Source organism: Artibeus jamaicensis, unplaced genomic scaffold (genome assembly GCF_021234435.1).
Source record: "Artibeus jamaicensis isolate MK-2021 breed Jamaican fruit bat unplaced genomic scaffold, CSHL_Jam_final scaffold_537, whole genome shotgun sequence".
Classification (NCBI taxonomy): Eukaryota; Metazoa; Chordata; class Mammalia; order Chiroptera; family Phyllostomidae; genus Artibeus; species Artibeus jamaicensis.
The window spans coordinates 25,752,616-25,769,424 of NW_026522047.1; the positions used below are offsets into that span (position 1 = coordinate 25,752,616).

The window sequence follows — 16,809 nt, forward strand, 5'->3', positions numbered from 1 at the left end:
TTGCTCGCTCATCATCACTTCATTTGTTTATCCTGTATCTTCACTTACCTTGATCTAAAGGGAATTTGAGTGAAAGGTTCACTTTTCCAAGAGTATTCAGTCTGAAAAATTCTCTTTTTTTCCTCTATGGCTACTTCTTTACAGGCTGTCTCTTTATATCTGTATCATCATGTGTGGGGTTTTTTTTTTTTTGGCTAATTTTTCAAATACTTTTACCTTCATTATTATGTTAGATTCAGGTGTACAACAGAGTTATTCAACAATCATATACTTTACAAAGAGGCCCCCCCAGTATTTCAAGTACCCATATGGCACCATATATAGTTATTGTAATATCACTGACTGTATTCCCTGTGCTATGCATTATGTATGTCTTAAAAGTAGAATTATATAACAGATCCGTGGGCAGTATCTGATTGGAGTCAGCTTTGGGTTCAGATACCAGTTGTGACATTAATCGGCTTCTACACTTGGACACTTTATCTTGATATGTTTCTCTTTCTTCATATATTGGTTCAGTGTAAGCAATCAAACCTATGAGAAAACGTTTTTGGATGACCATGTATCACAAGGCACCATGCCAGTATTTCTAGTAGGATGTATGTGATCTTTTCCCTTTGCTCTTCTCCCTTGTGGTTATACAATGTGATGGCAATGACCCTTAGCTTTTGTGTTTTGTTTTGTTTTGTTCTTTAATTAGAATGAGCTTTTAAAGTTAGTAGAGAGAATTGATGGAGAGATCCACTGCCCATAATAAAACTGGGTTCTTCAGAGAATGGTTTTTCTAAAAGGAATATTATGATAGAACTCATCCACAGCATTCAAAGAAGTAGGTGTGATGTTTGAACAGGTCCAAAGATGAAAACAATAGGTATAACTGACTTGCCTGATGGATATCAAGAGAATATGAGAGATGTCTCTTGGGTCCTTTCAATTTCAGTTGAGCTAAGGAATGACAAGGTTGTCTGTATTTGACAAGGGGGGCTGTTCCGAAGGAACTTTGCGTTGAAAACCTGATTTTGATCCAGCTGTAAAAAAAAAAACAAAAAAGCTTTTTGTGATAACCACAACCTAACATCTAGCTTGATTTCAGTTTTATGATTTTTTTCAATTACATGGAGAAATATTAATAATTTATTATTGTATATTTACTATGTCAAATTAATTACTCATCACCATTACTTAATTCATTTATTTATTTATCCAAAAATATTTATTGAGCTCATGCTACATGCTAGGTACTGCTCTAATTCACACATGTGATTAACAAAGGAGTCCTGTTTTTGTAGAGTTAACATTCTGGTTGGATGCAGAGAATAAGCAAACAGACCAGTAAAAATATAGTAGGTCAGATGAGAACAAGAGCTGTGGTCTCTAGTCATTCCATTCCCATGAAATTTTCCCTCATTTCTTTTCCCAAATTTATCATTTCGCTATTTTTATTTTCTCTACTTCCTAGTAGCACTTAATCTTTTATATCAATCAAACCTTCCTGAGGGCTTAGTCTTTCGTCCTCTTCCCTGTTACCTCTTCCCTATTCATGTACAGATTAGATGAGGTATAAATGTTAAGAACCCCAAACAGGTATCTCTGGTCCAAACCTCTTAGCTAAACTTGTTTCCTTTATCCGAAAACCTATCTCATATCTCCAAAAGGCATCTCAAAAAACAAATTATACTTTTTTTCTCTCAAACTTGTTCTTTCCCATATCCTCTCCAGATCAATGAGTCTACTTGCAAAGAATAAGCTGGTACAGGTGCCAGACTATCCTGGGTCATAATTTTTTCTTACAGATGGGGCACTACTAAGGCAATTGGTTTTGCTTAAGCAATATAGCGAGACACAGCTACTTTCTCTGTCTCATAGAATTTATAAGATACCAAAAGAAAAAGGCACTAATGACCATTTAAGTCACCTCCCTGTCACAGAACAGAACAAACAGAGGTTTGTAGAAAATTAAGAAATATGCTAGATTATGATGGAACCTGCTTAATGTGCTTCCGCCTATAATTAAATAAGGATGGCAGCCTTTCTTCAATCAATAACCACAGTGCAAAGTAAAAAAGTCGCATAAGGGAGATATGTAAAAATCGCAGCAGGGAGCAGCAAACCCTGTGTGAGTAAGGCTGGCAGAGAGAGCTTCACAAAGGAAGTGACTGGAGCTATCTCTTGAAAAACCTCCAGTAGTTTTCCAGGATAGAGTGAGACCCAGTGAGGGTGCTACAGATGAACCTCTCAGCGTGCTTGACTTCTCTGAAACATTTGTAATGTTGCTGATGTGGGGGATTTGCTTCATCTTGACATTCTTCCCAGTCATAGGCACAAAATGACAGAGAGCATCCTTCCCCACCTCAAAGGCAACATTTCGTTCCTAAGGCGGTCCTTTAACTCTCTTCGTTTGTTTTCCCACATGATTAGAAGTGAGATTCTAGAGAATGTATAAACAAATCAAAAACTCTCAAATTTGAATCTACTAAATAACAGAACTACTCTGAATCCCACTGCCATAAGCACCATGCCATATGGCAAAATAAAATAGTTTGATCCAGAGGAAAATGTTATTTTTGAAGAAGAGAAATCTCTGTTCATCACTTAACCATTTTAAAGTCTAACTTTGTTAATTCTAATGTTAGGCAGACACTTTTTTAGCTACATATGCATTTTGATTTCTCAAAGTTAATAACGGTTGTTTTTCATGCTTCCATATAAACGTTGAGGTTGCAAGAAAAAGTCATAGGATCATTATTGCACCATCTGTTCTAGCTGGTTTGTTTTAGTCATATGCTTTTCAGTGTTCTTACTGAGCTGTCAACAATCTGCCAATTAATTACGAAAACCTAACAGGTTGTCAGAGGTTACCGTACTGAGAAAGTGATCTCACCAGCCTGTATATCACGCTATTGCTAACTGTTGATTGGCAAACAATTTCCAGGATACTTTTTGTGGATGAGTAAATTTTTAAAGACATAATAATGACATCTTTGGATCCTGTAGCTAGAGGAAACTAAGAATATGATAATTAGTTTCTGCGTTTAGGTGGTTATTTGATAACTATACAATAGGATTTAATTATTTTTCCTAGTAATATTTATGAAGACACTCTTACAAGGTAGATAAACACAGAAACTAGTCCTTGTCCTTTGTCTTCTCTAACACTTCCCTGCTGCCTTCAGATGCCTGTCTGTAACAGAAATCAGAGTTCTCTTAAAAATGTTATCTGACTTTTAATATTAGTTCTGTCTCACTTTATCTGTAATGCCAAGTAAATTACTCCAGTTGTCTCACAGTGTTTGATGAAATAAGTTGTGTATATTTTATTTTCATACAATTTTTTATTAAGAAATTTTAGACTTGAAAATCATAACATTATTGATAAAGAAATTAATCATGGTTAACAATATGAGATATTAATTAAAATAGCACAAGTAGGTTACATCTATTGCATCAAAGATTTACACACTGACTTATTTTTATCAACTTTTTGTGAAATTTCTCAAAACATATATTCCTAGCCTATTGCCTTTAACAGAGAAAATATTTCAGTAGATAGTTGATCAATGTATTAACAATGTATGAAAGCTTATTTACCCAACATATATAAGAGTGTGGGTCACTTATCAAAATGAATTGTTAATTTGTTGTATATTGTATAGTAGATGAAATGTATGTAGCCATATGTGTACATATTTTGCTACATATATATATAGCCTTATATGTATAAATGTGCATGTGTGTGTATGTGTGGTAGAAACAAGAGGGAAAAGAGAAAGAGAACCTCTTATATGAGCACTTGTAGGAAATTTATGACCTCACCTTTATCCAGGGTGATAAAAAAAGAGAGTTAATGCCATGACTCTTCCCTCCTTCTCCTGGTTGACAACAGAAGAAACATAGTATTCAGATACCTGAGAAAATATTCTTTCACCTGAGCTTGTCCCATTTGTTTTATTCTGGGACTCTATCTTGTATTTAAAATATTTCACTCATTTGTCTTATAAACATATAATAATCTCCCAGAGAAGGATTAGACAATGCATCAAAATCATAGCAAAATGATAGATTGCAATTAAAAATATTAGTTTTCTCAGGTTAATTTTCTATTTTTTTAGCAGTAGAGAAAATAGGGATTCCATTCAGCATTATCAGAGTGCAAGAAAATATGATCCTTCTTTTATCCTTATGCAAGATGACATTCATTTATGTATTTATTTACTGAGTGTTGAGGAAGTGCCAGATGATTTGCTAGACCTACAGAATATAATGCTGAGAAAAAATACCCCATATCCCTGCATTCATGAAATGTGAAGAAGACAAATATATGCATAATTTAGTTAAGAAGGCTAACAGTCAAGCAATCATATTAATTTTGTGTTAATTATCAACACATGCTCTGAAATAAAGGAAAACCAATCTATGATCCTGAGCAACTACCACCTCTAACTCAGGCTTGGTGTTATGAGGCAAGATCCCTGAAGGAAATGTTTGATATGTGAAAGTCTTTGGGTAATAAATGTGGAAGAAAAGGTTGCATTTCAGTAGACAGAATAGCATACCAGAGCCAATAGTAAGAATGTACAAAATAAGTTCAAAGAACTGAATGAGGTTAGTGCCGTTGGAGAGCAGTTATTTGCATGAAGAGGAAAATATGCAAAGCCTGGACTCTGGGAACTTGTACGCTGTCAGTAATTTTGTTTTTATCTTTAAGGTAAATGAGCATATTGTAAAATTACCAACAAGGGCAATAACATTATGATGTTTGGGTTTGTCGAGATCACTCAGGCTGTTGTGAGGAAAATGGATCGAGGTTTCGTGTATGTAAATGTGGAAGGGCAGTAGGGGTGTGACTGGTACCATTTAGGAAGAAGCAGTGCTGATGGCTTGAGCTAAGGTTGTGACAACTGTAGAGTTGGGGAGAAACTAATGTTTAAAAGATATATTTTGAAGGTAGAAATAACAGAACTTACTGATAGGCTTGGATGGATGGTAACCCATAGAATGGATGGTAAGGGAACCAACAATATCAAGGATGTCTCCTATGTTCTGGCTTCAGTAAACTGATGAATGAATATCAAAGAAAACATGACTTTACATGGTGGTGTGTATACTATGAGGAGATGCTTTTGAAACATGAAGGTGGAGCCGTTACGTAGGCTAGCTATACCAGTATGGAGATCAGGTGGAAGCAATACATGTATTTAAAACCATAGACTTTGTTGAAAAAACCTAAACAGAGTGAAAGGGGTAGGAAAATGCTAGCAATGACATTTGGTAAAAGGCAATGTTTAGTAGCAAAGTAAAGGAGTAGGATTAACTCACAAAATAACTGAAGAAATTTTATAAATTCTGTAGAAACTGAGGGGAGGGGTGTCATAGACACCAAGTCAAGTGACTGTTTCTTAAAAAAAGAACCGTTACATTGATAGTGATATAGAAACCTGATTGAAGTAAGCTGTGGTCAGGCAATGGACAGAATAAATAGACAACTCTTTACTAGCACTCTAGAGAAATCTAAATTAGGAAGTCAAATGTACAGATTGGCTCAGGAGGAGAAAGAGCACCTCTATTGCCACAATAAGTACAAAAATGGTGAAAATAGTGAAGTGAAATGTAATTATAATTGAACTCAAAGCATAAACTTAGTGTCCTATATGATAATAGATACAATTTTACAATTTCCTTATATGTCAAAAAACATAGAATATTAAAAAGAGTCATAGGAATTTTTGTTTAAAGCACTTATAATTTTCTAGGAGATCCCTTTTCATATTTTATTTTTTTAATTTTTTACTTAAGAAGATGCCCTTTCAGATACTATTGGGAAAATGTACTCATAATGTCCTAAAACCCATCTGCATAATTTCTGTTCTACCTTAGTTCATTAAGTACCTACCAGAGAAGACTCTTCCTAACTTCTCACCATTCTTACCAGCAGATTATAATAATTATATTTAAGCATTATTCACCAAACATACTTAAAGAGGAATTCAATATTTATAAACATGTTAATAATTGTATTTTGTGTGGATGCTTAGAAAATTATCCATGGTTTAATGTTTTCTTTTTTCTTCATGTAATTTTCTTTAATCTGTTTTTATTAATTTTCTCTTCAATACATTTTTGTTGGCCCCTATGTTCTACTTATTGAATGTTGTATAGGGCTGTATGAGTGAAAAATGAAAACTGGATTTGTTATGGTAAGGGGAATAATAATTTATATTTGGAGATGCTTACCTACTATGGATTCAATTGGAAATTGCTAGTAATTTTTTCTTAGACCTGTAGAGATTGTTTCATGCTATTTAATACTTCTTAATATTTTTCTTGAATATATAATATATTTTCTGATTACTCATAATCTTAATTTTCACAGGTGAAAAGCAAAAAGGATGTTTAAGTGCTGGTCAGCTGTTTTGGTACTTGGATTCATTTTTTTGGAGTCAGAAGGAAGGCCAGCCAAAGAAGCAGGATATGGCCTTAAATCTTATCAACCTCTAATAAGATTGCGACACAAGGTACAGTCACTATTCTGAAGTTTCTTATAGTGCCTAGCAACTAGGAACTAACCTATTAGTTTTCTGGTTTATTATTCACTCAGAGCTTTAGAATATGCTTTCAGAATGTAATTAAGAAAATTCACATTTTAACACAGAAAATGGTTGTAATTTTGGAAATTTACAATTTTGAGAAATAAATACTTCTAAACAAAGTATAGAGATGGCTCATTTAAAAACATATTATTCAAGTTAATAGGTAGTAATAGTAATATATTAAAAAAAACAAGTAAATGGATTAAGATCTAATCAAGGGGATAGTTTCTATTATTCCCACATTAATTTTAAGTTTAAACCTTTTTAAACAAAATCAAAAGTGTGATGTTCTTTAATTTGTCATAAAGATAAACAAAAAAAGGATGTTGATACTATGTGGAAATATATGGGTTAGTAAAGGATTAGTTTTCACAGAAGTAATTAAACTAAATTTAAATTTTATCAAAAATAATTTGGGGCTGTGTAAGGTTCTTTTAATACTTAACATGTTTAGGTTAAATATTTTCAAGTGTAAAATAAGTTGACATTTAGGCATACTATAAATTACATAGTTTATACACAGATTATACTATAAATAACAAACTCAAATAAATCTTTATTAAATCAAATAAAGTTTATAATACATTTTGGTTTTGATAGAAAGTAGGAAAGATACTAAAAGCATGCTAATTATGAGAGAAAATATGTATTTTTTTAAGTTTTTTATACTGCCTGTCTTTAAAAAACACTTTTGAAATAAACGAATATATTAATTTTCTCCATTACACTCAACACATACATTTGGCTTTTACATTATACATATATATATATATATTTTGCTGAAATTCCTTCACAATATTATAATGTTTTAATAAAATAGTGAAACTTGATTGGGATGTTTATGTGGCATGCAGACACTAGGCCAAGATCTTAATTGTATTATTCTATCCTCAAAACAATCTTATTAAAATGTTCCTATTTTCATTTAATGGCTATCATAAACAAAGCAACAAACAACAAATGTTGGAGAGGTTGTGGGGAAAAGGGGACCTTAGTTCACTGTTGGTGGGATTGCAGGCTGGTGCAACCACTATGGAAAACAGTATGGAATTTTCTCAGAAAACTAAAAATCGACCTGCCTTTTGATCCAGCAATTCCAATGTCAGGATTATATCCTAAGAACCCTAAAACACCAATCCAAAAGAACCTATGCACCCCAATGTTGAGAGCAGCACAATGTACTATAGCCAAGAGCTGGAAGCAGCCTAGGTGCCCATCAGTAAATGAATGGATCAAAAAATTATGGCACATTTACACAATGGAATTCCATGCAGCAGAGAGAAACAAGGAGCTACTACCTTTTACAACAGCATAGATGGAACTGGAAAGCATTATGCTGAGTGAAATAAGCCAGGTGTTGAAAGACAAATACCATATGATCTCACCTTTAACAAGAAGCTAAACAACAAAACAAATAAGCAAGCAAAATAAAAACAAAGACACTGAAATAGAGAACAGGGGGACAGGGACCAGAAGGGAGAGGGGAGGGAATTTAAGGGGAAAAAGGGGAGGGATTTAGAGGAACAAGTATAAAGGACACAGGGACAATCACTAAGGCGGGTGTGGAAATGGGAGGGAGGTGGGGATTACAGGGCAGGGTGGGTTGGGCTGGGAGAAATAGACCAAAAACTGTACTTGAAAAATAATTAAACTAAAAAAATTTAAAAAAAAAGAAATCAAAATTCTTAGCAATGTTAAGGGATTTTCCAAATACATAAATTTATTACATATATTAATTGTCTAGGCATAACATGCAGAATAGGTTTGATAGCCAGAAAAAAATAAAATGTAAAAGCATGCTTTAATGTCAAATATTGTAGAAATTTAGTCACATGTAAAAATGAGTAAGTTCTTAAAGTTTCTGGTCTCAGTAAAAGCAATGGGAGAATTGGTGTTGTTCTACTAACTTTTCACTATCAGTCATGACCTCTATTTCATGAACTAATAATCAGTTTTATCCAGCCCAACACTTAGAAATAATAACTCCTTTGTGAATGCTGTCAAAACACAATTTTAATGCAACATATTGGCTCATACTGCAAGGCATCCAGTGAATACACATTCTATGCTGTGTGTCTGCCATCTGGAGGTCAAAACCATGCCTTTCCAATCCTTTTACTCTTGTGCCAAGAACACAGTAGATACTGTTTAATTGAATCTCTGTGAGCCTTTACCTCTAAACAATTAGAAATAATAGGTGATTGTTGGTATTTAAAACCAAGGGGTTGAGAACGTCATGGTGGTACTTAACTTTGAAACAACTTGGGACAGAAGTGAAATTAGCTATAACAGACATGTTGTGAGTGTGTACCTCCGTGTGTGTCCATGCGTGTGGCAGTGTGTGTTTGATTGGAGCAATGGAGCGAGCGCCTTGAGTTGTGCAAGCCCTCTTATGAACGACCAGTTAATCTCTGATCACACTCACCCTCACCTGACCCCTGGAAATGACTTTTCTTCCCCAAGGAATCAAAAATTAATCTCATGATAGCCTTTATTTATTTATTTTTGTTTTTATCAGTCATTATTTGGATTTATAAAATAACCTGGCCGTCCTTTTTTCTGCTGATTCTCATTACAACTCAGCTTACACGCCACTTGACTGACGAGGCTTTCCCAAACCTTAACCAAAGATGGGAAAGCCTTAAATGTTCTCTCCGCCTTTGTTATTTATTTTTACCCATAGAATTTATAACCGCCCCTCACTTATTTGTTAGTTTGTTGACTGTTTCCTCCCATTATGCTATTAATTTTCCTGTAACCCGGCACCTAGAAAAATGTTTGGCAGATGGTAAACACTCAACAAATAGATATGAAATGAATGACTCCATCTGGTGACTAGAATAAGAGTGAAGTCAAGATGATATATGTATTTGTATTAATTAGTTAACTACATATAATTGTATTATAGAGTTAATTATAATCATTCATACATAATTACATTATATAATTAATTAAATTAATATATTGATTCTAATTTTTGGTATCATTTTATCAGGGCAACATCAGAAAAGCAATGTTTAAAATAATTGTGTATACATTATTTTAATAGCATTATATAATATTTTATTTTTTAACCTATTTTCTGTTTAAATTGCAAAAATATATAAATGTATACATGTCTGTAAAACTGAGGGAATGCACAGAGACTTTTTACTGGGATTAGGTTTCACTAATATTAAGTATTAGTTATTGACTAGAAAACTAGAACATGAGTAATAAATACAGTTAATTTCCAGTTCATATTAACTCTTTCCCATGTTTTTCCCAGAGAATTTTAGTACTTGGAATCTCAACCATATATGTATAGAAGTTGTTTTTATCAAATATTTGTGTGCCAACTGTATAATGAATCCCCTCTTGGGAGCAAAAAGTGAAATGTGAGACTTATTTCTGAAATTACATAGACATATCATAGCTCTAAATATAAACATATATGTACATATTTATAAGGTTTGCAATAATATAGATGCATAAATGTGGTTGAAAAAATATTTTTGTCTCAAGATAAACACCAGTAACCTATAAATCCATCATTCTAACTATAGAAGTCTTTTTCTTTCTAAGGCTTTATTTTTCTGATTTTTAGACAGAGGGGAAGGGAAGGAGAAAGAGAGGGAAGGAAACATCAATGTGTGGTTGCCTCTTACACACTCCCAACCAGGGACCTGGCTGAAACTGAACTGGCAAACCTTCGGTTTGCAGGCCAGCACTCAATCCACTGAGCCACACCAGCCAGGGCTAATTATAGAAGTCTTAATTATAGTCCACAGTATGTGTCTGAATAAGCTAACATGTATGTCATATAATGTGTTTTTCTAACAAGTTTATGTATTATCCAATATAGGAATTCATTAGCACCCTAGACTTGTAAAATATACTTATACTACATTCTAATCCCCAAAGTAGTTATCTTATTTATTATTATTCAAAAATAAACACTGCATACTTATATTGTGCTGTATATTTCATATACATGAATTATTGTAACTTAATCTTATAATAGTACTGGAATGCAGGGGCTATTATTTCTGTTTATCTAAATCATATTATTAAAACCAGAGAGGTAAAGTAACTTTCCCAAGGACAAGGGAGGAAACAGATAGAATCAATGAAATCAGTAAGAGACAGATAAAAGCAAAGGTAGACCGAGATGGGGAAAGGAACCAGAAAAAAATAATTATGGCGATGAAGGTAAAGCAAAATCACACTGACTTCAAGGAGAAACGTGTAGTAGTGTTTCAGATTGTTCCTCCTGCTCCTCCATAAGCACAACCAGAGTATTCTCATGTTCAGTTCTTAGCCAGACTAACACATCTTCTCCTGAAGGTTGCTGTAGCTCTGGGTGCGGGCTAACGTCTCGGTGAAAACTCACCAGGAAGCAATAGTTACCACTGAAACTGCTGGTATGTAGCTAGGAATAGTTTGTAACTATTCATTGCCATGCACATGGGTGATAAACTTCCTAAAGTCTCCCAAATTTTGAGGCATCAAAAGAATTGTTGTACTCAGAGCAGCCTTTGTATAACTTGGTACCATCAGGCTTTTCGTGTACAATAGGCTCTGTTAGGTTCATTCAATACATTTGGTCATTTAATTGTGAGTATTCCCATGTGGTAAGTGGTTTTATTGCTGTTTTATAGATGAGGAAACTGTTGTTCAAAAATGTTTAGTAGTCACTTAATATCACATAGTGAGTAAGTTAGGAAGCAGGATTTAGGATTTAATACGCAGAATATAAAAAGTTAACACAAGTTACACAATGAGTACATTTGGTAGTAACTTGACCTGCGTGTAGTAGAGGTCCTATTGTCCCCTCATTCTGATTCCACGTTAATAGGGCAGAATTTTATTTCTTGGTCCCTTTGTGGTGAGATGAGACTCTGCTCTCATACTGGCCGATGAACAGTGAGAACTGTCAGGCTGCGCATCTGGGCTGAACATTGGATTACCATTGTAAAATCTCCCTAAACTCTCTTTTGCCTCTAGCATCGCAATCATAAGATGATCAAGGTAGTGGTAGCTTAATCATCCCGTAGTGTCTAAATAACTACGATGAATAAAACATGTGGGCAATTAAGTGATTCCCTTGAAATGTGAAAGGAGGGAAAAAAACTTCTGCCCTGAACCATTGAGATTTGGGAGTTGCTTGTTATCTCAACATAACCATAGTCTACCCTCACCAATAAAGACAGACTAGAATTTATTATAAACTCATATCACCTAAACTACAAATCCTGGGCTCTTTTGCTGTACCATCTTGAGTTTCTGTTTCACTTCTACTCTTGGGGATTCTCTTAATCTTTTTTTTCTCCATTCTTTCTTCTCTTTCTTGCTGTGTCATTATTTCCCATCCCAGTTTGACTTCCTACAATCTGTATACACTACTATTTTAGTTTATTACCACATACCTTCATTGGTTGACTATAAATCCCGTTAGGATCGGTACCATTTACATCCCTTTTCCTACCTACAGCACGGATCATACTGCTGCGTTGTTTACTGAGGATGATCACCAAAGTCCTGCTTGAGGGAAAATCTTAGGACGGCAGGAGTGCGCTCTGAGTATACCTAGTGGGACCCCTTAAAGACCTTAAAATGCTGACATCTTTATGTGACTGGAGAATGCTATCTCTACCTTTACAATGCAGAGCTACTTCTGCAAACAAAAATCGCCTTACAATTCTTTTATTACCTAAATCAAATTGTTTGTGAGAGTAGTTACTGTGCAAATAGGCCAAAGAGTTTGCATAATTTAGTAAGTCCAGAGAGTGTTGCTATGCACTGTAGTACAATGTAATTCAAATCACTCATTTGTGAGAGGTGATTTTTACTTTTAGTGTTAAAAAAATCACAGATGTGGTTTGGTGAAGAGTGGCAGGAAAGAACTCCAGGGAAGGAGAGAGGCATTAAACAACTCATCAAAACTGTGAGTGCTTAGAGGCTGGGAACCTTCAGGCAAACCCAGGGGCATTATTTCCTGACTGAGGAAAATTTGTGCCATTCCATCTGAAATACCTGACTGCTCAAAGCATGCTCAAGGGAAGGCCCTTTAAAATGTTTATACATTTTTCAGAGGTCAGGAAACAATTTGCACTACTCTCTGAGAACAAAAAAACAAAGCAATAATAGGAGCAAAGTGGGTAATGGTAAAGAAAAAAAGTTAATTAAATGTATTGACATTTATTATTTATTATATAATAACAATTAATTAGCATGTATTGATATATCTTGTATATATCATAATGGCTAAATATTATTAATACATCTCGAGTGTATTTCTAATAAAGTGAATTAGAAAAATAAATATGTTTGAAAAATAAAAAAACACTTGAAATTCTTTTTCTAATAAACAAAAACCCAGTATTAACTGACTAAACCTCTCCATTTTAAGATTGTGCAAGACCAATTGAAGAAAAATTTAAGAATTGTAGTCTGAGGTTAATAAAATCTAAGAACACATAGTAGTTTCTTTAGTTATAAATTCTTCACAACTAGAAGAAATTAATCTAAAAAATTTCATAAGTTTTAGCAAAAATGCTTTTTAGTTCTTTAAGAGTCTTAGGCAAAAATCAGAACACAAAGATGTTTGTTAAACTCTTTTTATTAAAAATGACCTACACGTATATTACTGATGGTATAGATGCTTTCTTAATATTATAATTATCAACCTAAATGCCTAAAAGGGACTCAATTTAATAATGATGTTTCCATTGATATTGTGTTATTCTTCTGAGATTCTGTGCTTCTATTTCATCTTCTAAAAACTAGTAGGATAGAGAAACCCATGAGTAACCTTTTTTTTTTCAGGGAGTGAATTTGAATGTTATCAAGAACTGTGAATGGTTTGAGATATTTCCCTCTTTGCAAGCTACTATGTTCACCTGCCACGCATAGTTTCATGAACAGTGGCAGAAGACACATAAGACCCCTGAGTCAGAGATAAACGATGGCTTATTGCTCATAGCAATAGCAGTAACCAGAGTTTAAGCTAGTTTCTGGGGTTCAGTTTCCACAGGGCGATGTAAAGACACCAGGTTATACCAGCATACATCATGGGATATATTACACAAGGAGATCTGAGTTGAAGGATGCTGGTTCTGTTGTATGGACCATATGCATACCTGTTCTTTGCACCAAAAGAAAATTTTTTCTTTATCATATTAGACAGTAAGTAGTCCTACCCTTTGCTCTGCATGAAGATACAGTCTGTTTTCAAAGGCTGTAAAATGCACTTGCCCTTGGCTCCAGAGGGAGACATTTTTTTTTTTTTACATACCAGTGCTGTTTGCTATACACACATCCTTGAACAGATAGTCCAGAGAAAATTGCAGTCAGTGTCTCTGCTCATGAGTTGTACAGAAATGTGAGAGACCATGGAAGACTTCTCCCAATACACACTGAGACTACCACTGTTAAAGGGTCAGAATTACCATTAAGTAAATCTGTCAAAGCCAAAATAAAATGTGGTATGGCTTTAACAGTTGGTTTAAAAACCAGTACATAATGATAGCTTCCTCCAACCCTTTTCCTGATTAACTTTGTCCTTCAACAACTTTAAGAAAAAATAACCAAAGACACTGAAATAGAGAACAGGCTGACAGTGTCCAGAGGAGAGAGGAGAGGGAATTTCAGGGGAAAAGGAGAAGGGTTTACAGGAGCAAGTATAAGAGACACATGGACAAAAACTAGGGTAGGTTGGAAATGGGAGGGGGTGGGGAGGGCTGGACAGGTGGACTGGGGTGGGAGTAAAAGACAGAAAACTGTACCTGAACAATTTTAAAATAAATTATTTAATTAATAAAAACAACTTTAAGAAAAAAATATTTTGTTGACTATTGAGCAAGCTGCTTACATGTGTATTCCTTCAAAGCAGTGTATATTTGTTAATCTTGGTAAACCAAGCATGCAACAGACCAAGTCACTTTGTGTGACAAAAATAAGTCATTAAAGAGATATGTCTGACTTCTAAAATTGTCAAGATATGGACCTGCTACAGAAAACCATTTGATCCCTTTGAGAATAAATCTCAAAGGGGCACTGTTACTACAGATGTGTACAATGGCATGAAAAAGGTTGCTCCATTACCTCTTTTTGACCCTACTTTAAAATATTTTTGATTAAAGCTTTAAAAGTAGCTATAACTTGGAAAAATAGAGCTGCTTTCTAGGGAAGATTTGGAGTTTTACAATGCTAAAAAGATGATGCATTAGCATTCTATTTACATCTTTAAAAATATGACAATGTAGCCAAATAAAGTCAAAACTTAAGTACATTAGAGTCAGACTTGTCAGGATTCTGGAAAACTCTAGTTGTTTCCCAGCCTTGGGTAATATGGTCTTCCTCCTAGGTGGGTATAGATTTCTAAATGACCAGAGCCATTGCGCTTCTTCATACCCAACTCAACAATTAAAAGCAAAAAGTATAGTTGAAAAGGATATGGCTTTATTCCTGTTTTCCTGAAGAGTCATTAATCTTTTTACTAATATAGAAGCACCAGAATATTAAGACCTAGATGCAATTAAACAGTTTTTCTTTACTGTTCATTTTCTTTTGATTGACTTCCAAAATCTTCTTGTTTTTAAATATAGTTATATTTTCTACCACATCTCTAGGAAGGATAGTGCTAGATCATGTTAGTTTGCTAAAGAAAAACAAACTATTAATTCATCTGTATCTACATTAATTAAGAGCATTAAGCTAACTCCTATTCAAAATATAAAAGTGTGATTGTTTTTAACAGGAAAATGAAGTAAAAATGCATTTATTTAATCATTAATATTAATGCATTGGCAGACTTGCATTTGCATTCACTACTTCAATTTTTAAATTAATAATAAGTTGTCCTGTACATCTTTTATTATTAAAATTCTATTATAAATTCAATTAGGAAAGCTTTGTATTATAAATGAAGAAAATATCCTGATTTATAAGCTTGATATTTAGCCTGTTTATGAGATAAAAACCTTATAGTATATAAACTAGAGATGGAAAGAGTGGTATTGTTTTTAATTAATAAAACTCACTGCTTATTTCTGGCATCATTTCTCCTGTATGTGAACTGAGAGTTAGTGTTGTTAGAGCTACAAGGTAGTAGAAAACTTCAATTTGCTTTAAAAAATGTAATACAGATGGGAAAACAGAACCCAGAAAAAACTGATGACACAGTTCTTTGGTAAAGGCCACACAACACAGGTAGGTGCTGCTCAGCTAAGATTCGATTTCCTGTCTTGAAGAACAGTTCTGTTTCCTTTTACATACCACCCCCTAAATTATCACTTTCTTTAAGTTCTGTTTTTATGAAAAAAAAGTACATTCAGTCATTATTGCAACAAGTATATGTTAAGTACCTGTCACACAGAAGGTACTGAGCAAAATAATTCAAATTGAGTTCTTAACTACTCACATGTGGATTTGTGATTATTGGTGAAGCAAATATCTCAAATGGATGGATTGAAAACACTACTCAAAACCTTATTTAAATGTGCAGCCAGGGTATGGTGCTTCAGAGGGAACCAGTGAAGTTTGCTCTGTAGAGCCTAGACTACAGGAAAACAAATGAGGGGGTAACTAGGTATATTTGGTGGTCTAGGCACTAGAAAAAAATATGCTTACATTTTGTAAGCAAAATATGCTTACAAAAATATGCTTAGTTACAGCATTGAACTAGCCACCAGGTTGTCTGAAGGTGAGTAGTATAGTGGAAACATCCAATAAAAAATACTTTATTAAACATGCTCTTAGAAGTTTGTTTACACATACTATCAGAAATGCTGGTCATGTGGTTTGTTTCCTCCTAAGGAAGGGGCTTCTTTCTCTTTCTCAATTTTTTAATAGACTTTTTAAGAACAGTTTTAAGATTCATGGTAAAATTGAGTCAAGACTACAGAGAGTTCCCACAGGCCTTCCTCTTGGCACTACACCTATGTCACGTCCCCACTATCGACACCCAACACCAGTCCTACATTGGTTACAGTCCCTGAGCCTACATCGTTACTGCCCAGGGCACATAATTTATTTTAGGGGTTCATTCTTGATGTTATGCATTTTATGGATTTTGACAAATGCACAGTGACCTGTATCTGCGATTGTGGTGTCATGCAAAATAATGTCACCGTTTTAAACAACCTCTTGGCTCTGCCTGTTTATTCTTCCGTCACCCACTGCCATCATGATTGCTGATCTTTTTCTTATCTCCATAGTTTTGCCTATTTCAAAATGTTAA

General features: G+C 34.2%; 1 protein-coding gene across 4 annotated transcripts in view; it reads left to right on the plus strand.

The window, feature by feature from the left end:
- Positions 1–16,809, plus strand: part of FSTL5 (follistatin like 5) — a 542,536-nt gene that overhangs the window by 39,482 nt on the left and 486,245 nt on the right. For all 4 annotated transcript variants that reach the window (XM_053658143.1, XM_053658145.1, XM_053658144.1 and 1 more), the window contains exon 2: positions 6,371–6,512. In XM_053658143.1, the coding sequence (XP_053514118.1) occupies positions 6,387–6,512 (126 nt within the window). In that variant the 5' untranslated portion in view covers positions 6,371–6,386. The remainder of the gene's footprint in view (positions 1–6,370; positions 6,513–16,809) is intronic.